At 46.1% G+C, this 23,539-nt stretch overlaps 2 protein-coding genes across 6 annotated transcripts in view; one reads left to right on the top strand and one right to left on the bottom strand.

Annotated features, from left to right (window-relative positions):
* The window catches only part of etf1b (eukaryotic translation termination factor 1b), a 663,186-nt gene that overhangs the window by 76,273 nt on the left and 563,374 nt on the right, over positions 1–23,539 (top strand). The gene's annotated exons all lie outside the window — the stretch shown is intronic.
* Positions 1–23,539, bottom strand: part of ppargc1a (peroxisome proliferator-activated receptor gamma, coactivator 1 alpha) — a 198,488-nt gene that overhangs the window by 6,638 nt on the left and 168,311 nt on the right. Inside the window, exons 3-10 of one of the 4 annotated variants that reach the window (XM_010780546.1) lie at positions 13,855–14,046; positions 12,517–12,642; positions 9,779–10,985; positions 8,881–8,926; positions 8,604–8,677; positions 3,722–4,823; positions 1,503–1,595; positions 498–618 (exon numbers count right to left, since the gene is read on the bottom strand). In XM_010780546.1, the coding sequence (XP_010778848.1) occupies positions 498–618; positions 1,503–1,595; positions 3,722–4,823; positions 8,604–8,677; positions 8,881–8,926; positions 9,779–10,985; positions 12,517–12,642; positions 13,855–14,046 (2,961 nt within the window). Of the gene's footprint in view, positions 1–497; positions 619–1,502; positions 1,596–3,721; positions 4,824–8,603; positions 8,678–8,880; positions 8,927–9,778; positions 10,986–12,516; positions 12,643–13,854; positions 14,050–23,539 lie in introns of all 4 variants that reach the window. The other 3 variants (XM_010780547.1, XM_010780548.1, XM_010780549.1) reach the window with 3 other exon arrangements.

Below are 23,539 nucleotides of genomic sequence, written 5' to 3'. Positions count from 1 at the left end.
TACGTACGTAGTACGTAGTAGTAGTAGTACGTACGTACGTAGGTAGGTAGGTAGGTAGTGTAGTAGTACGTAGTAGTAGTATAGTATAGTAGTAGTAGTAGTAGTGTGTGTGTGTGTGTGTGTGTGTGTGTGTGTGTGTGTGTGTGTGTGTGTGTGTGTGTGTGTGTGTGTGTCTGCATGAGCCACAGCACTGTGTGCATGTAGCCTTTGATCAGCAGGAAGAATGTTTAGTCGTTTGTGTGCTACTGGCGGTCATTTTAATTATTGATTAATCAAATGATTGTCTTGTTTCTCAAGGTCTTTCAGTGTATTGTGTTGTCAGTATAACCCCAAAGACGTTGATATGATGAGAAAAGCAGCAGATCTCCATATTGGATGGACTGAAGCAGAATTTTCTGACATTTTTCAAGAGTTAAGAACGGATTAATAATCAAAAATAATTGATTCTATTTCTATCAGTGGTCTCAGAGTGGAGATCTTAGTGTCAGTGGACTCACTATTGCTTTTTGCTTCTGCCTCTCTCTCTGTTCGGCCCTTTCAAACTCCCGCTTCTCGTAGTCCCGGCGGTACTCCTCCCTCTTCAGCCGCTCGTGCTGGTACTCCTCGTAGCTGTCATACCTGGGGGAGGAAAAAGCAGGCGTATCACATCACTCGTCCTCTGGATTCACCCCTTCCTGTTTGACGACTGCGAAGAACAATTGCCAGTATTCACAGAGGAGCAGTCTTTCTATTTCCTCCCCACTGATGGTGGAGAGTTTCAAAGAAAAAGGAAATGGATATAAGACGTCCCTATCGTCATCGCTATGATTGCGGCGCCCGCAGGAGAAGGCCTGCGGGAGGGCGGCGCTGAGGGGGGGAGGGGGTTGTGCAGGCAGCTGCAACTGTCAGCACAACTTCACATGTCATTACTTTCTGCTTAGTTAGGGCTTCATCAAGAAGGAGAGTACAACTTTTCTCCTTCTCCCCCACACCAGACTTGCACAAGACGTGTCCGTTTTTAAATGATGAGAGACTCTTTGGCTTGTCGGGTGCCATTAGGCCCGCGGGTGCCAAATCAGCTCGGAGCGCTGGGATGATGTCAGTCTCTCTCTCTGCATAAGAGAGGCTCCTCTGCAGACTACAGAGGAGTTGAATAGGCGTCATTATACAGCTGGGAGCTCACAAGTGAAGTATGAATGTGGGATATTTTGTCACTAAACCAATACAATTATCAATTAAACATATTTGCCCTGAATTTCTGTTGCAGGCCCCTGTGGAAGCGAGGCTTTGAAAAGGCTGTAGTCTGATGTGAAAAGGGAAATCAAACTATTTCTGACAGTAGAGAGCATGCATGTGTCTTTTATAATTTATTGTGAACTATACTGATATCTTAGTAAGAAAGAGCATTTTAGCACCAATTTCAATATTTGCTCTTTTTCACTGCATGCACAGCCCAGAATTACGAAGAGACCATCTTTCTGGTGTTGAAATCCTTCGTTCAATAATTCATTTTAAAGGCTCACCTTGGCCTGCGGCTGAGAGGGGAGCGAGCCTGAGGGAGGGGGCTCTTCTGAGTCCTGGAACGAAAGGTGCTTGCATCTGTGTTGTGACGAGACCTGTGGGAAAACACAAAATGTTAAATACGATGATATTATTTTCTGCAAAACCTAGGAATGCGTGTTCATTTAAAACATTTGAAAAAAACTACTCTGAATGAATCACTGTGCATATTGAGTGACATCTTGGAGAATTTGTTTTTGGCTTTGGGAACTAAATTAACCTCTTTGATATTCACAGAGCCATTTGGATGTTAGAAACTGGGTTAATTCCAGATAAAAAGCGTTCTGTAGTTTCCTAATATCGCTCCTGGCCACATTAAGTGTGCATGAGTTACTTCTGCTGAACTTTTGTACACACCTGAGCTAGCACATACGTGCAGCTGCTATCTATGTTGTATGAGGAAATGGTCAATAGCATCAGCCCCAGTGACCTGAATGTGGAGCTTTAAGCTTCTGATGCTTAATTATTGAAGTGTTGCTGAAGGAGGAAGAGCCGACTGATGGGGGGGAGAGGAGTTTGGGAAGCTCAAGCATCGTAGGCAGTGGAACTTAAAACAGAGAGGAGGAGAAATGCTTTGCTGAAAATCTGTCCTTGCATGAAATAATAATACGCTTCTTGTTCTGTCGCTTTCTAGACTTCAATACCTACACAGCATTTTCCGAAAGCTTGTCAGATTCTGATGGAGGAGCCTTGAGACTATTACTGTATAATTTGTGAGTTGGTGCAGGGCAAAGTGATTCTACCGGCTCCCTGGAGTAAACTGACCTTTAAGTAATCAGACAAACAAACTGCAGTGGAGTCACTCTGCGAACCTCCACTGACAAACTTCATTTACTCACATCCTCTTCAATAACTTTGCCTCTGTTCCTCCATCAAAAAGACAAACATGACAGAAACCCCCTCAGCTCTGATCAAAAGGAAGCATGGGAAATGTAGTTCTCACACGGCGCTATGATGATAGCAGCGTCTTTAGAGAGGGGTGTTGAGACTACACTCCCACAGCCTGGCTTCAGCTTTCATCTCTGGGGGTTTGAAAGAGGAGGCTTTGCCACTCAGTAAAAACAACAGCTGCCGCTTAAAACAATAGCCCCGGCATCAAACAAGAAGCAGGAGAGTGTGAGGGGAGTGAGTGAGGAGGGGGAGTGTTAGGAAGACACTCAAATAAAAACTCCCTGCCTAGAGATTCAAACTCAGACTTTTCAAAAGTCCAGTGCCTCTGGCATGTTTTCTGCTCTGGGTCTCTTATTTGTTGGCTCATTGATTAGAGAGAAAGCAACAGTCAATACATTGTTTTTCCCCGAACGTCACTTAGGAGACATTTATGTGCCACCTGGTTTAAAAAGGTGGGTTTAACAAATGAAAACAATTAGGTTAAAAGTTAAAACCCATCCCACCTCTAGCCTGGACTCCCATTTAGCCGCTCCCATAACATACTACATTTAAAATGTAGGAAAACATGGTATTCTCACACAGATTGAGCTCCCTTTTTTTGTTTCATAAACATATTTCCAATGAAACCCCATGAAAGTCTGTGTAGGCATGAGTTTGAATGTGTTGAGATGTTGTCCCGTGTGGAATCATTTCATTTCATTTAATCGTTTATTTGAAGAGGGACAATACATATTGATGAACATTTAAAACAAATAATGCTTTAAAACGTAAACATGCCGGATTTTAGCTTTGAGCTAATTTCCATCCGTAGTCCCTCACATACAACATTCAAAAGTCAAATGGTGACTTTTTTGTATTTACATCATTATTTTAAGAAGTCTAACACGCAGTTACTTTAGGCCAAACCCTGATCTGTTTTCCCACTGTAATCTGGGAGAAAATACGCTTTCCTCGAAACACAATAGAGAATCTGCAGGAGACAGGTTTGCTATTTCAACTGTTAAATCTTTTTACTAGCCAAATGTATTCTGCCTTTAGTTCAGGCGAGGTACAGATTAGCAGGAGGTCAGGGGCCCCCGCTGAGAGTCTCCGGGGTCTCTCCTGTCTGACACCAGCTCTGACGACTGATCAGGCCTGTTTTACACTCCGGAGCCAGATCCCCCACCATGGCCTAGCCTGAATAGACTGCTTGGGTGGCTCAGCCAAAGGAAGCAGGAGGTGTGTGTGTGGTGTGTGTGTGGTGTGTGTGTGGTGTGTGGGGGAAAGGGGGTGTGTGTGAGCAACAACATACCAGGAGGAGGGGCGTCTGTCAGGTGAGCTGGAGAGGGAGCGCCTCCTGTAGTGCGAGGAGGAGCTGTGGGAGCGGGAACGGGAACGGGACCCGCTGCTGGTCCAGAAACGCCTGCTGGGCGATTGGAGGAGGGAGGAGGGGGGGGAGACGGAGCCTCGAGAGGGGGAACAACTGGACGGTGGGGAGCAGGAGGGGGAGCAGGGGGGGCAGTCAAAAAGGAGGTCCAGAGGAGTGCCCTCCCACGGGTACAGGAAGCGGCTCTCGCGGGTCTCCCCCAGATCGAGGTCGTCCTGGAAGGGCAGGATCGGGTACCCTGACTCCCCCCCCTTAGGGGTCTGAGGGGCCGCAGCCTTACTTGGTTTGGCTTCTCTCTCCTGGCCCCCCGGGATATGAAAGGCTTTTAAGGGGGGGCCAAAATGCTTGTTGAGTTCTGCTCTGATGTCCTGGTCTCGCAGGAGCTTCCGGCTGATGGCAGAGCAGTGGAGTTGGTCCCAGTCAATGGGGGCCTCCTGTGGGGGGCTCTGGGGGGTCTGTTTGAGGGTCTGCTCCTTAACATTCGCCAGGGAAGCAGATAAAGCTGATGATGGAGGAGGTGAAGATGATGAAGAGGATGGAGGCATGGCTGAGTCCTTACATTCGACACGCCCGTTCTCCACGCTGCCTGCGGGAAGCACGGGAGGCGCAGTGGGGGCACCTAAGGTGACCGCTGATGTAGTCATGGCAACAGCGGCTGTGCCGCCGTCCTTCTTAGCGCTAGCTTGGCAATAGTCATGGTCGCTGTAGCTGCGAGGCGCCGCCCGCTTAATGCTACGACGTTCCTCAGGGCCGCCCCCCAAAGTGTGTTGGGTGACTGAGTAGGGTGGGGCGGTGGACGCTTTGCTCAGCTGGGCATAAAGCTCAGACTGCTCAGGACCCTTCCTGGAGGGGCCCCCGCCTGAGGCACCTGGGGCCGGAGCCAGAGCGCCGGGGCCCAATTCGCTCAGCCTGGCTCTTTTGCACGCCAAGGCCGATGAGGAACATGAAGACAACTTGGTTTTGAGCGATGCTTTGAAAGGATTCTCTTGACTGGCTTTGTGTGGGGGCGTGGTAGGTGGTGTCAGACCTGCAGAGGGGAGGGGGAAACACAGAGGTTGGTTGAGGGTGGGGGAAGTAAAATGCAAATGGGATCATAATGCAAAACCTCCACAAATATCCCCCCTCTCCCCCCCTTCCCCTCACCCATCCATAAACTCACAGGTCGGTTTATGGACAGTGGACACAGAAACATGGCTGATTAAAATATTCACTTTCACTTGGCCTAATCCTGATCTCTATTTTATTGCAATCTTGACAGATTAATGTAATGCTTGGTGTAACTTAATACGGTGGAGCTGTAATACGGATGACTTGCCACCCCCTTCCTCTCTGACCTTGGAAAGATCCTTTTTCATGGAAAAATAAATAAATAACACAAAAGCCCGCAGAGGACAAACGTAATGCACCTGATGGAAATAATTTAAGCACATGTATCATATCTCTACCCGCCGCACATAAATGTCTGCAATGGACGGCATCCAATTCACCTGAATAAAACCAAAGGACCTCTTTGAACTGCCGGAAAAAATTATCACTGACATGATGTCTCGCACGTGTCAAGATTATCCGGAAGCATCTCTGTGTAACAATGTAAGACATGTCTCTGAATGTTAGCATGGCTGCTGATGTCGAGACGGGTTGTCGTTCTTCTCAGATGGCATGCCCCTACTGCCTGTGCCCCCCCCCCATCTTTCCCCAGCATCCTACAGATTTACAGCCAGACAGATGGCAGTTATATGGGAAGTCCTGAGATGAGCCCACTTTATAGCATTGTTAATGCACTCACACAAACAGCCGCCGCCATTACTCTCCCCCTCTTTCCTTCTTCTTCCCTAGTCCTGTGTTCTCCACTTTTTCTGTCTGCCATCATCCCTGGATCAATCTCTATTTCTCTCTCTGCATCCTATCCTGTTTCCGCCTCACACAGACGCAATAAATGTGCCCACACACACAATCTCGTCACTAACAGTCTCTCACTGGAGTCAAGCTCAGGCACTTTGAAACACCTACGCTCTCCCCTCTTCTTTGCCTTTCTTATAATGCACATCACTCTCCCCTTGCTGGAGAATTGCACCAAATGACAGCTATTAGTATCAAATCCAGTGTTAGAGCATGCACGGGGACGACAGCTCGGCAACGAGAGTGGGGGAGCCTGATGCATAAATATGCAAGTTTCTGAAGCCACTTGCTGTGTTTGGAATGCCTGATCCAACAGCTTATCATCCTACTTGTTATCCGGATGTGTCTGTAACGCCCTCGCTCCCCTCTCTCCCCGCTTTCTCGGAGTGATATAGACACACGTATATATGCATTATGTCAATGAGCTTTGAAAAGGATCAGGGAGAGAGGAAGGGGAGGCTACACAATGCCTGAAGAACTTCTGTTTCACCAATGAAGCGCCATCTGTCCAGAATAATGTGCGCGTGGGGTCATAAACTAGAAGCCATTAGCGGCGGGGGTGAAATAAATCAGAATTAGATAAATATGTGCCTCTCAGTCAAACTTGCTGGTGATGGATGAGCCGCAGACACAAACACCAATCATGTCGATAAAAAAATAAAAAAACATGAAGCGAGTCAACGAGACGGAGAGGAAGGAGGAGGGTTTTATATCGTCATTTTTTTTCTCGTCCAGCTGTAAATTGCAAGGAGACCTCGGAGCGAATAACAACTGCTTAAAGAGTTGATCCGGCGGTAAGCCATGCAAATAGCAACACACAGACCACCCAGTGCCATGAGATACAGTAATTAAAGACAACACGGCTGCACAGGGTAAATCTATTAGCTTGGCAGAGATTAGGCCACAACAGTCAGATCCCTGGGGGCCCCGCTGCCTGTTGTAGCCTTCACTGCACTCCTCTAGTGTCAGGAAACAAAGCTATGATCCTGTCCTACCAAAGCCTGGCAGCTGTTTTAGGCAAAGTCCTGAAAAATGTTTTTCTGAATTGAATGAAACAAATTCAGAAATAATTGCAGAAACCTGGCTGGTCGGATTTGGCAGAGATTCAAAATCGAGAAAGGTCCAAAGGTTGGTTTAGTATTAGATTTGGCTCACCCCATATCAAATGTTCCATTTAGTAACAGCTACTACTACAACTCATCATAAAGGCATAAAATAAATATGCTCGTGTCAGCATTTCGTGGAAAGTTCAGTGAGTTGCCAACCTGACTTGAAGGTGGAGGAGGGCACAGTGGCCCAACTCTCATGTGGTTATCAGAAACACCACTATAATCTTTATTGTAGGTATGATACTGTAATTCTGCAAAGAGCATGTAACTCCAGACCTCAGAGCTCACTGGGATCTATATCCATCTGTCTCTGCAGCACCACACTCTAATCCCTGAGCAGGAGAGGGGCTCTGGACTAATAACATCCCCCCGCTAATATTCAATCCGTAATTTGCTTAAAGTCAGGTGAAGGTGCTTTGTTGGCGCGTGCTTGTAAAAGCCAGTGGAACAGAACGGACGCAAAGACTTGGCCACAGGTCAATAAACTCAGCCACGTGCAGTAAAACAGAAAGAAATATTAACCGTGCTTGATTGCACCAGAGCTTAAGGAGCCACACTCTTCCCCTCCTTCAGGTCTCAACAGGCTTGACCTTTGACCCCCAAAGCTTATCTACACAAAAGGGCTAAACGGCACTTGGACCAAGGTCAGAGGGACAGAGGAGAGCTCAGGGGGTCTGATGTGTAACAATGTCCATATCACACAGGAGATAAGTAGAAGGTGCAGGGGGCAACGATGAGGTATGTATGAGGGACGTTTCCCCTGCTGGTAAATGAATACCTAAACACAGTGCGAGAGGCTAAAAGGGCAGCCATTTTGTTTCTATTCACCTTTGATCAGCTATTCTCAAACACTATGCCCAAAAGTTTAGATTCAATAAAAAGTTACATGTTTTGGTCATTTACAATTACAAGAATTCACACAACAAGACATTTTGAAATCAAAATGCTACTGAACATTATAAGCTCGTTAAAGTTTCCTGAGATGCAGTAACAAGGACAAATAAAGACAATCTAAGCATATAAAAGCCCCAAAGCATGTGGTAAGGAAATATGACACTGAATATGTTCCGCATTTGGATTCAAGCGAAGTGTTTTGAATGTGGTGAAATGCTGACATTAGGCGCTAAAATCATCAAATCACCAAAAACACCAACACATATTCGCCAAGGCAAAGAGCACAGCAGAAAATCATTACACCCTCTTATATCTATCATAATTATCTTTTCCCTATGGCTCTGAGATTAATCATAACTAAATGCCTCAAAAGGATGATGTCAATAATGATTTGGAAGAAAACCTTACACTGACCACATTTACAGAAACACTTTGAACGTCCTAACATTGGTAAGTGACTCCCCGGTCAGCTGATCTAATTGCCTGCATGTCTGGGGACCGAAGGGAAGGACGGCGCAGATCATACGGCCAACCTGAATTGCACCGCAAAACCAATTAAAACAATAACAGTGCCATTTCAATTTTTCTATGATGTGTAGGCTAAGTAAGCTGTCAGTCAGAGTGCATTAGGATCTGATAGAGGAAGAGGTAAAGCGTATTAACTCTTGAGTAACAGGCGAAAGGAGGGGAGGGGTTCGCTAATAAACCCTGAGGAGATTGGAAAGCCTAATCAATACTCAGGCACGTGAAACATTTCTGCTGTGCCTTCACCTTGAACTCTGAACTGTGAAGGAACTATCGAGATCAAGTTAATCCATTACTAGCCACAACTGGGAGATGAGAGTTTTTTATTTAATAATAACTACTGTATGTGTGTTTTAAGATGATCAGAAACGTGTGCTTACCTGGGGTTCCAGCAATCTCCACACTTAATGTGCGTTCAATGGTTTTGTTCTCAAACGGTGATCCCTTGTGGTCACTGCAAGACAAAAACAAATGGCAACACATTTTACTTCTCAGGTGAAAAAAAAGACTTTGAAACGTTTTTGTGATTTAAGAAATGGAGATGAGTCACAAATGCCTCAACTTGGATTCTAGTCTGTATAATTTCCTTCCTTTTTTTTCTCTGTGGTTAGTTGTTGTTTAACCCTAGAATAATGTGGAAAAACTTCTCAAACTTACTTTGGAGACTCTGGGGTCAAAGGAAGTGGCAAGGTGGTTGGTTTGGCTGCAGAACACAAAGGAGCATGGGTAATTATTGACCTGGGTATAACACTCAAGGCAGAAGAGAACAGGTCCACATTCTGCAACAATTAATTTTAAAATGTCTTAATAAATGCAATTATTGCTAGAAAAACACCCATACCTGGTTAGAAAGTGTATTTTAAATATTGTATATTTTTATAATTGACCCCGTTTTAACAATAAATTGTCTAAAGATAGACTGTCCACTCTGTGAGGCAGGATGAAGTGATGGTACATTGTTGTATCCCCACTCAGGACAACAAACATATCGAAATGGAATAAAGACATAAAGAGACGATGCCACAAACAAGACACATGACAGTGGGTGAGCCCCTCTCTGGACAAAAAATAATCGCATGCACCAACAGCAGAAGAGGGGAAAAAAGAAGGAAGAAAGGAGAGTCAAGGAAGCTTGTGCAGTTGCCCGAGGCTCTGGCCGACTCGTGCTCCAGCTAAGGGATCGTGGCTTTAGTAGCACAACGCTAAAGAGCAGCACCCGGGCTCTGAGTCTAAATGTACAGCACACTCAGCTCAATCAGCCAAAGAAGGGTTCAAGGGTCCACTTCATGAATACAAGACGTACAGTAGCTAGACATGGCTCGCCCTTTTTCCCCACCCATTCCTTTTTGAAATTTAAATTGTAAATGCCTTCGGGACTAGCAGGAAGCAGTGGCTAGCAGGCTGTTTGTCGTCACTGTTCACGCCCCCAGAATGACTGTTAGATTCGAATTAGAGTAGGGGTTAGTTGTGAAGTCAAACTGGGAAGTGGTTAAAGCAGGAGAGGGAGAAGAGAGAGCAGAGATAAGGCCAGTTGGGGGGATGCAGTCATGATTACCTAACAACGGGAGGCCCTGGTCGTCGGGGTGCTCGCTGAGTGCCTGCCTGTGTGGGGGCACTTGCCCATGTGAGAGGCAGGGGAGGGCTGGCACTGCAATTCTATTATTTGGGATAGTAGCAGTGCTGCCCATGACATCATCATCATCAACATCATCATCATCATCATGGTCAACATCCTCCCCATAGGGCCCCTGGTTTAGCCACCCGAGCTCTAGTCCAAAGTCTAGCCCCGAGTCTGGCTGGTAAACCCAGCTCTCTAAACCTAAGGGCGGGGGTCCAACCTGGGACCCTGAGTCAGGCTCTTCGAGCTGACGTACTTCCCGCTCTCTACTATCAGCGGCTCCTCCCAACTCCTCCTCCTCCTGCACCTTTGAGGGAGCCTGTGCTGGGGTCCTACCTGCTGACCTGCTCTGAATGCTGGGTAAAGGGGTGATCTGAGGTGGGGGTATGTGGACTTTGTACTCAGCAGGCCTGTGTTTGGAGGTGAGCAGCTGGCTAAGCAAAGGGTGCCCCGGCTTCTCATCTCTTTTCTTAATAGTCACTGTGATGTGCCTATGGCCGGCCACGCTACTGTTTCTACGGCCTCTAGCCTGAGTGGCGCCCGCAGCCTCTCGGCAATGCTCACAGCTGTGACTCGCCTCTCGGGGAGGGAGGGAATAAGAATGCATATACCTAATAAACCTAGCCAGGCGGCCAACATCGCCTGGCGGCCTTCCTTCTTCAGCGTGCTCCTGGCAGCAGGCGGAGCTGACAGGGATAGAAGCACCCTCCGACTCCTTAACCCCGTCATCGTGAGAGCAACGCTGCCACTTCCCAGCCCCAACACCAGCCACACTACACCTGCCTGCAGCCCGGCTCTCACCTCGCTGCTGCGGCGGCTGCTGCTGCTGCTGCGGAGACGGTACGCCCGACTTCTTCTTGGAGGTGGTGGAGGAACAGGTGGAAGAGACGGAGGAGAGGGAGGAGAACGAGGAGGTGGATGACGAGGACGGCGAAGAGGAAGAGGAAGAGGCACCGAGACCCAGGCCACCCTTCTCCCTGCTGCCCGCACCGCCCCAGGTGCTCTTGGCGTCGCTGGCTTTGGTGTGGAGCAGGATGTCATCGGTGGCGGTCAGGTACTTCAGCAGCTCCGTGCAGGGCCGCCTCACCGGGCGGTTCTGTTGGCTGGAGCCCCCCCTCGCTTTGCCATTCCAGGGGCTCTCCGTCTGCAGACAGAGATGGACAATTATTTACTTTGCTTAAAGGTCACTTATTGTGCAAAGTCTTTTATACATAAACATGTGTCCCCTTTGTGTAAAGAGGTTCTGAAAGTTTCAGGAAAAAAGATTCTCTCTCTTTTTGTCCTGATCCATTTCTATAAAAACCTGTCTGAAAATGAACTGATCAGATTTTGGCCATTTTATGATGTCATAAAGATTATTTGGCATGAGAAACCATTAGCCAATCACCAACCAAGGTAACCTCCCCCCCCCCCCACCTTATCACCTGAATCTCCTCCTAGATCACCATTGCGTTGTTTTTAATCTCTCAGAGGGGCGTGGGGAGTGGCCCCTTATTTTCATCTAAAGTAACAGACAGAGAATCAGCACTTTGGAAACAGGGCTGAAAGAGAGAGGATTATGGGATGCTGCAATATTCTGTATTCTGTATTTCGAGGCAAACACTTCAGAGACATGTTTGTATATATATCTGAGACCTATTATATATTGTTGAAAGACAGTATTAAGGGGACCTTTAATAAAAAGTTAGTGCGTGCAGCTTGTTTATGTTATTTTTTATTTGGCACAAGAATAAAAGAGACTGAGTCAGAGAGGGGGCCTAAAGCCAGAGCACAGTGGATGCCCGACTGTCTAGGAGAAGATGTCGGGGGTGCTGTCCGCCCATCATCTTAATTGCGTGGCCCTGCGAGCACCACCGCGCCACTCTGTACGCGCACCATGTCCTCCGGGAGTACTCATTCGCTGTGCTCCAGAAATGGATGACTCAAAGGCACGGTATGAAAATAGACTATGTGAGGAAGGTTGACGCACTGCATGTGCAAACATAGTATGCGTAACACACACAAATCTGTGTCTGCCACACAATGTGATCACATACAGATGCTTATATCATTCAGAGGAATTCTAAGCACCAGGGAAAGCATAAAGCAAATAGAGCTTTTCTTCCGAAACGAGCAAATGAAGTATATGACAGTGAACATACAGATTGTCACGTTCTGACATGAAACAGATTCCCATACATTATGTATTCACATGTATTGAACATACACCGACTAAAAGTGATTTTAATCAAATCCACCCCCTTTGGAAAAAAATAACTTTGAGAGCCGTCTAATGAGAACATCAAGTCTAATATTTTGATCTTCTCTTCTCAAGGCATCAATCTCTCCCACAAGAGCGCCTGTCGTTTTTTTTTTTTTTTTCAACAGGCACCATACCAAGGCGGATAAGTGGTGGAGCTAATGAGACAACGGTGCCGATGCCTCGCCTGGAAAGCCCAACAGCAATCAGCCTGTTTTCATTACGGGATGCCCCCCTGGGAAGGAAGACTAGAGCAGTAGTCTAACGTCTTCTAAAGGCGGCCACCAAAACAAGAAAAAGTGGGAGATGGAGCAAGAAACCAGACAGAGCAAGAACAGAGAGAGGGATAAACAAACAAGAAATGGGAGAACAGGAGTGAAAAAGCAGCAAGGCAGTGCGTGTATTTGTGTGTGTGTGCGTGTGTGTGTGTCCCTACCTTGACGACGGCAGGTGGTGGTCTGATCCGGTGGTTGCTGCTGGCTGCATGGTTCTGTGCCTTGCCACCTGTGTATTGATTATAGCTGAGCTGGGAGTTTGCGGGTGCCAGAAGGAGCTTCTTCAGCTGCGAACGGACCCAAACAGAACAAGGGAAAGTGGTGAAGGCGGGGGAATTGAGCGTGGGTTATGCAAATTACCATTTTCTTTCAATTAGACAGCCTGCGCTTTGTAAATGTACAACCAAAAGAGACCAGTACTGCGAGATAAAATCACTGACAAGATAAGATTAGAGATATTTAAGCGGTGTTGTGGCATGTGACTGAGCCTTTGGAGTTTTGTTTTTTTCCCTGTACAGGTGTTTTTGTATACACACAGCCAGGCCTCTCAATGTGATTGAATAAACACACACACGCACGTGGCTAAAGGTCATTTGGAAGGGACCGGCATGGAATATAACTGAACATAACACAAATTGTAAGGTCAAAAGCAGTTTAAACGCCCAGATGGCGTACAAAAGATATCACAAAGGTAAGCCGACTTCTCATGTAGAAGCCCTTTGTAATGCCTGAAGAGACGGCCCAGACGATATGAGATGGATTTATTGCGCCTCTTAGTTTCATTCTGTTTGACTTCAGGTCCTGTGGCACTGTGTCAACCGGAGTTGGCCCCACCACAGTGTTAATATCATTGAAATGGCACCACAAAAGCACTGTTATGTAATTATCACTGAGCGGCAAACACACTGATCCATTTCCTTTCCAACTCAATGCATCTGCATAACATTAATTTGACCGTAATTAGAGTTTTTAGTTGAAATGAATTGTAATATTAAAGTTATGCTGATAAATGTGCTGGTATTTGTATTTCATACACGTGTACTTTGATCTGTTTCATAATTGTTAGTGTGATGGAGACTATGTAATGTTTGAAGTGTTTGTTTTGTGTGTTCCTGCCAAGGGACTGCAAATGGAAATGAGCTAATAGCTAAATGTAGCATTAATCATCTCTGTTTCCTTTTAGATTATTGTATTTTTATGCGTGGCCCTTGTTTAATGGAGATATAAATAATACAAATCTGCGTCTCTGCACACTCTCACTACACATGCAGGGAACATACTGTGGCGAGTGTGGATTGGGCAGAGCCAGAAACAGAAGTCTGACAGACTAACTAACGGTCATTTTTCTGGTGCCCAGGCTTGTTAAAGAGTCTTATCTGGTGTCTGCCATGGACTGGCACAAACAAGCAACAGTTTGGGGGTCATGTCATGTCTTTATGAGTTGACCCGGGAGTGGTGCTGATGGGAGTCTCTGGGGGAGGAGAAGCTGCTGGTCTTACCAGGGAAGGCTCCTCTGGCTCTGGGGTGCGTGGCGAGCCGTCGGGGGAGGAAGGACAGCTCCGGTCACTGGCATTGGTCACGTCCCCATCTGCCAGGGCCTCAAACGAAGGCAATCCGTCCTCATCCACCGGGATGCTGTCCAGGGTCTCTGTAAGCACTGCCAGCAAGTTGGCCTCATTTTCTTCATCTATCTTCTTGAGGCGGAGGGGAAGGGGGTAGACAGAAAAATAGAGAGACAAGAAAAATAGGACATTTTAGTCAGGAGAAGTAGCATCTCTTTTTTTGTTTTTATCTTCTTGCAGGGAACTTAAGGTGGCGGATGCATGCAGGCTCTCATTGTTAATAGAGTGGGAAGATTTTTCTCTCAATTTTTTGCAGCAGCAGAGCAGGCGCTATTTTGGCAGCCTTTTAAAAACAAATTCTCTCCCTGTGCAACTGAGTCAAGCCTGTCACTCATATTTTAAGCATGCAGCTTACTGGACCAAAATAATATCTCCCGCAAGAAACCCATTACCAGGGCTGACAAGTAGCAAGTATCTAGGGAAGACAGGAATGGGTCGGGGTGCGTCGCAGCATGCAGGGGTGTGGGGGTAAAAGAAACAATGAGCGGAAGTCCTCTTCCTCTCTCTCCCCACAGAATCTTGCCGACAAGATGTTTGCGAGCAATCCTCAGATAAGGCGTATTACCACACGCTAATGTTAAATAAATGCGATATATTTAAAATGTTGGCATGACAGCTGATGCTCACAATGGGCGGGGAGTTGCCATCAACATTTCATGAAAAATAAAGCTTGTTCTTGTTCACTCTGCTCCTCTTTGATGTACCAGAGGAGTTGTGTGTTTGCTGCATCTGGCTGTTTATGGTGGAGATTATAACAGTGTGAGAAATGAAGAGACAGAGAGATGAATTTATGGAGATGGAAAGTGAGAGTTAAGGAGATGTGAGCTGCCAACTATTGACATCTGAGGTTTCCTTGGGATAACAACTACGCATGTTTGTAGAGAAATAAACAAGAAATGACAGAAAAGATATTTAAAGTGAGAGGAACGCAGCTTTTTTTAAGTGTGTGTGATTTTGCCTTTGCACAGTGACAAGAGGAACTGTTAGTTCCAGGGCCATAAAAGCCCGGGGGACTTTAAGACAGCGGAAAGATAAACAGCGTCGCCACCTCGGGAGGTTCTGTGGCCAGCCCAACAAGAACAAATCCCTTTATGCACACGGCGGGATTATCATCGCTCTGAGACGGCGTGTGGCCTTCATTATGCCGAAGGGGCCACCAACCCCTCAGATACCAGCACAAAATCCCAGAAGACCCTGAGCCCCACATGCACAACAATAACCCACCCACTTGTTTCTGTCTACCACACTGATTCAACATAATTACACACCCACCACGTATGGCAATTCAGGAGCAGGTCTGGATTTACCAATGAGATAGTGGACATTTAAATGCTCCCCCTCCCCTCTAATTTTCATTTATAGATGACACAGATATGAGACGTTCAGTTAGCTAGCTAACAGTGAGGAAAACGCTAATCTGATGTTCATTGAGTAGATTTTCTCCTAACAACATGAGCACTCAGTCATTATTAAAAAATGATAAAGGGGACATATTTCACAGAGATAACACGACGTTGACTGGGGCCATAGCGCATTGGCAGGCAAATGCCTTGCAGGAAATTGCTCTGTATGAGGTGGCATGCTGTTTAATTACTTGCAAGAAGCTTCAAATCCACTGTGCTGGAACCCTATGCTCCTGAAATGCTTCCCATTTTCAGCATCCAGAGTTATTACCTGAGCACTAAGCGGGTAGGTATTACCGCTGATAAAGCCGCAGCCTTTCCTTAGCCCAAACATATATCCTTGCATGGGAAATTGAAAGCAGGATCATTTCAGATTATCACAAATGAGTCTTTAATGAGGCAGCCATCTGTTTTGGTCCAAATATCCAAGCAATGCTGTTTTAGGGTGGGGCTGTATTCATCTCTTTAGAATCGGACAGAACCTGAACATGGTGCAGAAAGTGCATTCTGTGCCACAGTGAGGCACTAGTTTCATTCAAAGTTGAGAGGGCTGTGCAAGCTTCATTATGTCATGGTTTGGAGAGGATTGGGGCATTTTTCTGAGGCTGTGGCAGGCTTAAATGTAGCGATTTCAATCATGTTTCAAAAACCACCACCAATTGGCAAGCTCCCACAGGCACACTGTATCCCTGGAGATAACCCAGAAGGGACTCTCATATTCTGAAAGAGACACTTGTAAAACCCTGAGTCGTGACGATCACACTGCAGCCGCTGCTGTGGCTCTAGTGGAGGCACTCGTCGGCCAAGTGGGGATTTGAGAAACTGGGGTAAGGAGCACACCTCAGTGATGGCTTCTGCCATGGAGAGAGCATGATCTAATACTCCGGTCCAGGAGGGCGAGCTTTTCCACGCCAGCTTAAGGACCATACCTAGCAGAGTTTCAGTCAATCTACTACCAATGACTCACTTGAACCTTGTATATTTATACACAACATCTCCGTCTGGGTGTATTCAGGAGCGATGGCACCCAAAGGGGGGTGACGGCGGTATAACCTGGCAACCTGCTGACCGCCATGTCCACTTATATTGATTACTACAGCGGCTGCTGAGAGGAAGAGAGGGCAGGAGGAACAAAGAGAGAGGAGAGAAATTGTCTCGGTGGGAGCACTTTCTCGCCCGTCCCACTTAATGGACCTCACCGAATTAAAGAGATCTTAACAATCCTGGGCTAATTGTGGGATCACAATATATTAACCCCGCTTCAATTCTAAAGGGTGCCATTTTGTGGCTGTTTTATTCCAAATGCTTCAATTAGCCATAAAACATGCTGGCAAGTGCTGGCCGAGCTGCTCTCCCCCCTCCTTCACCCCAGCCTCCCGCGTCAGAGAAAAGAAAGCCGACTCCAGTTGTTCATTATTAGGTGAGGCCCTTTTGTTATCAGGCAGGCTGTCTTTGAGGTTGTCCTTGCCTTTAACTCTTTTATTGAGTTCCACAGCACAGCATTGTGTTCCAGGAGATACTATTCACACAGCTGATAACGGCAGGTGAAGGTGCTGTTTTGAACAAACACCTACACTTCTGAACACGGGGGCAAATAGCCAAATTAAATCTGCTAATTGCTCCTTGAGGATTCAAAGCTCCTGAGCAAGTTTGCAAAGGATCACATTTTAACGAGCTTTTCGGGGCAATGCATCATTTACAAGTTAAAAGGAACCAAATGTGTTGTGAAATTGCCAAAATGATAGACCCGATCACTGAATAACACCGAGATGAAGTTTCAACAGACTAAACAGCCCCGCCGTTATCTTCAAATGAGAGGCAGAACATGTGACAGACACTCTGGGAAGATAAAATGTTTCCCATTAAATGGGTCATCTGGTATTTAAAGTACTGTTTATTCTCACTGGCTCCTTTTTGCTCACCCTTCCCTTCTCTCTTTCTGCAGATAGAGAAATAGCATCCAGTTACTTCAGAGAGACAGAAAACATTCTTAATAAATTGGCCCCCAAATTGCGTGGCGGGGTTAAATCTGTGCCTTGACAATTTAATTGCGTTGCTTCATCTCAATCTTTTATTTCTTTCTCCCTCTGCTCTCTGCTTGTCAGATTGCAAAAACATTCCCTTGGATTAGGTTAAGCGACGAGCTAGACCGTCTAATCATGGCACAATCAGAAATTGTGGGGGGTATATGTGCGTTTGGCGAGAAGGGCGGGGGTGGGGGGGCGGGGGGGGGGGATCGAGTCGTCACATCTTGCCAAGAAAAGCAGCCTTGGATTTGATAAACAAATAATGTCATTCTGTGTTATTACCCCCGGCCCCCAGATTTCAGAGGAAATAAATCAACGTCAGCCTTGCCGTTAAGGCGTTAGTGAGGCCCGACACGTCGGCCAGTCACACAGGCACAACATATGGCAGCAGAGGAGGAGGGAGGAAGGGGAGGCAGGGAGGGTGAGGTACAGCACGATGCTCGGCAGAGAGACAAATCATGGCAGCCGCCAGAGACGTCTGGTCATTTAGCATGAGCTTACTGAGATGGAGAGAGGGTGATTATGGCCTATACGGAGCGATGAAGCCATACATAACACTGTTAACTCCCTCTGTGTGTGTGTGGTGTGTGTGAGGCCGCTCTGACGATGTTCCAAATCATAAAACTAAATGTTAAACCTCCATTCTGGTCAGCCTGTGATTGGCTCATAATACACAGAAACAAATTGACGGTCCTGTAGTTTTACATCTGACTACAGAGTCAATAGAGCATCTTGTTATTCTGAAACCATTTCCCAAGCAAATGATCTAGATATGGATGCCAACACCATCCTCTGTCACTCTTCTTTTATCATCACATATATCTTGGCTTATCATGATGGTTTTGCGCTGTAAATTGCTAAGCCGTAGCCTCTAAATGCACACAAGAGTCCACTTCAAGCACCAAGCAGCTGATTTCAGGATTCTCAATCTGAGTTAGCTATAACACCATGTAGTAATCTCTCGCCCTGGCAGGAATTCACTATTCTGTGCCTCCGTTTAAACCAAAATGGCAGCTCTTTGGATGAAGAAGAAGTGCTGTTGCTGAAGCTGACTGTTTACATGCCAGATGTCTGTCTGAGTTAGGAAGGCAATGCGAGTTATACATCAGTCAGGAAACGGTTCGACCCATCAACGGCGACCAGGATGCGTGTGTGTGTGCAGAGATGATGCATCTCCAGGGAACCATTTGAGACTGTTAGAGCACTATCAGATGAGCTGATGGGGGCGGGGGGGAGAGAAGAGGAGATATCTGTGTGTGTGTGTGTGTGTGTGTGTGCGTGCGTGCGTGTGTCACTGAGCCAAAGAGAGGAAGAGAACTGTTGTTACACATCCTGACACAGGCCAGATCCGATTGAGACACGTACCCAAGGGATGCGCTGTTCTTTTCTGGCTCTATGTGGAGAAATCCTTTGACTGGGGGTGAAGCTAACCACCTGAACTCTGTCACACATCTGCAGAGATCAGTCGCACAGATTCAGACACACCTGGCCCTATCTGTCTTACTTTGGTTCAAAAATCATTCTGTTGTGATATCGTAGTAAAAGCACACACAACTCAGAAGATTTGCAATGGATCCAGAGATCAAACACCTGGAGATAAATCTAGAAATCTGCCTTTTTTAACAATCCAACACAAGATTTGAATTAATAAGCCTCACTGTGCCATGATCGCTCTTCCAATTCAAGTTTAAGAGATTCAAAGGTCTTTTGGCCATGTGCACAAAATCTACTGAGCTGTTATTGGCAATACAAATTAACAAATTAACAAATTACAATGGTATCTGATATCAGATTGGCCCATTATCTCAAAACCTGATCCAGCTGTTTAAGTCAATATCAGACTGTTAACCAATTCATTAACAACAGATCGCCATTGAGACACTTCATTATTACATTTGCATCCAAAGCCAACCACAAATGTATGTGTAAATAATATATACATGTATGTATTGTGACACAACTATCCAAATAACCGATCTTGAACCCCCCCATGTAGAGTCCTGCTCCAAGCTGCTGTTGTTTCCCTTCTACTGCCGTCCAACAGATGGTCCAAGCAGCGTTTGCTAACACCACAGAATCACACACTATCATAATGATTGGACGTTCTCTCTTTTGTTTTGGCAGGGTCTCCCCAATCGGCTTGGCACGAGGAAACACTGATTGCTGTGATTGCTCTTACTCTGACTCGCTTTGACGGCCGCAGCAGGGGGGGGGGAGGAAAACAGAGATTTGGGTCCTCTGAATAAAGAATATTCAGCTAGATGCAGCGATGGCATGAGGAATGCTACTTCTCTCTGCTTTTTTCGCCTAATGGCATGCAAATAGCTATTTGCTTAAGTCGGCAGCTCTAAATGTGCACCACTAAGCAAGAGGCCTTTGAACATACTGTTACACTGTTGATAATGTGCTGGAGGAACAAAGGGAGGGGAGAGAGACACAAAATAGGAGCATGGAGACTGTTTCCAATGTCCATCTTGTTAAATGGACACAGCCACATTTCCTGGCTGGAATGCAAGTCTGCCAGCAGCAGTGAAGCGTAGCTGTCCATAAAACAATTACACACACACACTCTGGTTACTTTTGGTTTTGACATTTACATATATTTGCGTGGTGAGCAGAATGGACCAGAACTTCTTGTTTTCCACAACAGTATTATCCACTGCTGACACCACCTTTAACACAACCGCACACAGACACACACACACACACACGCGCACACCTGCACACAACTGCAGCTCCTGACCTTTCAGGTCCTGCCAAGCCCATGGAGGGTTTGCGGTGTTTCATTTGTCCCCGTAATGTCTTCCTAGGAAGGATGCCAGCGCAGAGAGAGCCAAGGTACAGCGGACAACATATAGTGGTCTACATCTATTCAAACAAAAGGTGTGTTCCTGTGTCATTGTCTCGTTCTACATATTTTGCGTGTATGTGCATATGACGGAGGAAAGCAATAAAAAAAATTATGGTAATTGATATGGCAGAATCTTTTGGGGGAAATGCAGTCAATTTGATTCTGCGGCAAAAAAAGGTCACCCTATTCAATTCGCACTCAATGCCATATGCGCCGGGGAAACACCTGAAAGCAAACGATCTTATCAGAGCCTCACAGGCTTCACCACTTACCCACTGCATAAAAGCTATTTGCTGATTACTAAATAAACGCATTATCTTTTACCTTGACTTCTGTGTGAGTGCCTTTTCGTTCCTGGATCCAGGTAGGAGGCTGCCACTGTCGTGTGCATGCCTCTTATCCATGAATGACTTTGTGAGCATCTGAGCAGTTTTTTTCATGCGCACTTTCAAGTGTCATATGTGTATGGGCCGCACGTGCAGTAGCAGTGGTCAAACACGAAGGACTTCACAAGCCTTTGCATGGTGTGTGAGTGGTTACGACGGGAAGCGCCTCTCTTTACAAGTAAAGAAATGAAAACACATCAAAGAAATGGTGCACCTTAGTCGATACAATCCCAACTTGTTGACGTGAGGCAGGCCATGAGAAAAGGATAAAGGGGGCATGAAAGCTCTTTGAATCTCTCTTTGTAGCATCAACATCGAATGTTGAGCTGTATTTCATCTTAATCTAGGATCTTTTCTCTGTGGAATACTGATCTTGTTGCCTTTAGTTGAGATAGGCTCTCCTTTCAAAGCTTACGTTTAGCCGAGCATGGCCACCCCACCTGCACACATTACCAGATTGTGAACTGTCTGCCAAACGCAGAATGATCAATGGCCGCTGACCACTTGATGACAAGCATCCAACACTTGAAATCCCTTTCCAATCTGCCCATCAAGTTATTATACAACGCTGCGTACAGCCATGTGAAAAGAGGTTTGGCTGGCCACAGTACAAAATTGTCTTCTGGAACGAGTAACAAGCAGACCATTTTAGAGCTGTTGACTTCCTGGGGTCAACAGCTCTGTGATGGCAGACACATGCAGGAGATTTATCCTGGATACACCACTTCACAAAGTACATATTCCTCAATTCACCTGATATAAAACATGCCAATCATTGTGTTTAGCAAGTATTTGGGTATAAAACCCCAAAACATTTTTAGCAACCCACATCCATATCCATCTTCCACATTGCCATTTCCTTCTGGTATACTTTTTTATATATTTCAATAATAGTATATTTCATGCATGCAGGTTTTTGTTTTACAACTGTTGGAGTGGAGGGAATATTTTCTATCTGCAGTGACCACGTGTCTGTAAAAACTTCTGCTTTCAGTTGAGACTCAGGAGCTACTGATTGGGCAGCTAGTGAGTCATCCAAGCATCCAGTCACTCATGCATCAGCAGCAGAGCCTCTTGAACTATTTGAGGCCTGTGCAGACTTAAATGCTTCAAGGGGGAAATAAGCTGAAGCTATAAGCATGCAGTGCACATCATAAAGCTTAGTTAGAATGGGGAGGGGGTTTTTTTTCTGCATGGATGGCAAAGCTCTTAAAAATAGACTCAACCAGGGTAAACTAGTCCTTCACATGTACAGTACAAGACCACGGTGAGCACGGCCCAAGAATGTGTTGATAAATTACCTTAATTATAAGACTGTTGCTGGGCTAATCCAAGAAGCATCATGGCGGTGTTTGCCAGGTGATCTGTTTCTTCTCGCCTTTCACCTTTCTGCACTTCATGATGTCACTGTCAGGTAAAGCTACAGGTGCAACAAAACACACCTCTAACCACAACAAATCCTAAAAAATGCTACACCTCTGACCAGAGAGGGCAGTGAAACCCTTCCTTTCAGTCTTAAAAATGTACAGCTTTTATAATAACTTTTGAAATCATTGCAAAAAGACATCATTTAGCATCTTATTTCTTGTTCAACAACACATTTCTCTGGAAGCTGTGACACAAACACAGAGAGATTGACAGACGATGGCAGACTACCAGAGCAGAAGGGCTGGCAAGGTTTACTGCCACTGCTGGGGCGAGCTGGCACTGAACACACACACACACTCTCACGCAAACAAACACACACACACACCTGGGATCGATTGGCCTTTCCTGGACAGGGGAAGCAGCCTATCGCCCAAGACTGATAGCACTTCAGCATGAATCATGGCCCTCGCTGATTGAAGGCCTCTCTTTTCTGTATTTCTCTGTTGAGGAATCCCCTTATCGTCTGTTATTCATACCTTTCTCTAACTACTGGCTATCACTTTCATCCATTTCATTGTCACTGTTTGATCCATTTGATTTCATCTCCATGCAAACACCATCTTCCTCTTTCTGTTGCACGAGGAGTATGAAAGCATTCTAGGAATCCTCTGTACCTCCCTCCCTTCTCCAAAGTGAACACTATTAAATAATACAAGGCAGGTTGGTCATATCTCACGGCATCGCTGCAACATGATGCCATGTGTGTGTGAGAGTCGGGATGGGAGGGGGGGTGGATTATTGGCTTAGTGTTTTGGCCAGGTTTAAGTGAAACAGCCCTGAAAGGCTCTTAGCGGAGATTACCCCAGGTACTAAAAATAGTCATTCCCTCCCAATACACACACACACACACACACAGAACTGAAAGTGATGACAGTGTTGTGTCTGGCCAGAAAAAGACCACTATCTGATCCTTGTGTCGGGCATCTCTATTACACACAAAAAACACACACACACACACACGTACATGCATGCACACGTACACATCGGTGGCTCCAGTGTGATGAGAGAGATCCACTGGGGGGGGGGCCGGGGATCAGCTGGAGCAGGAACACCAAACCATGCCTCAATCAGCAGCCCCGGCCCACTGGGAGTGTATGTGTGTGCGAGAGAGAGAGAGAGAGAGAGAGAGAGAGAGAGACAGACACACACAGACAGACAGAGAGAGAGAGACACACAGAGACAGAGAGAGAGAGAGAGAGAGAGAGAGACAGAGACAGAGACAGTGAGAGACACACACAGAGACACAGAGAGAGAGAGAGAGAGAGAGAGAGACACACACAGAGAAAGACAGAGAGAGAGAGAGAGACACACAGAGAAAGACAGAGAGAGAGAGAGAGACACACAGAGAAAGACAGAGAGAGAGAGAGAGAGAGAGAGAGAGAGAGATGCAGCCACCAGACCAAAAGATTCTCCTTTGCTCTTTTTCAAAACATTCCCTGAGGGGAGCCTTCATTTTTTTTGGGCATA

The sequence above is a fragment of the Notothenia coriiceps genome, unplaced genomic scaffold, assembly GCF_000735185.1.
Source record: "Notothenia coriiceps isolate Sejong01 unplaced genomic scaffold, NC01 NC01_scaffold00022019, whole genome shotgun sequence".
In the NCBI taxonomy this organism is placed as follows: Eukaryota; Metazoa; Chordata; class Actinopteri; order Perciformes; family Nototheniidae; genus Notothenia; species Notothenia coriiceps.
The sequence above is the reverse complement of the archived record's forward strand: the minus strand, read 5'-3'. Positions and strand labels throughout refer to the sequence as shown.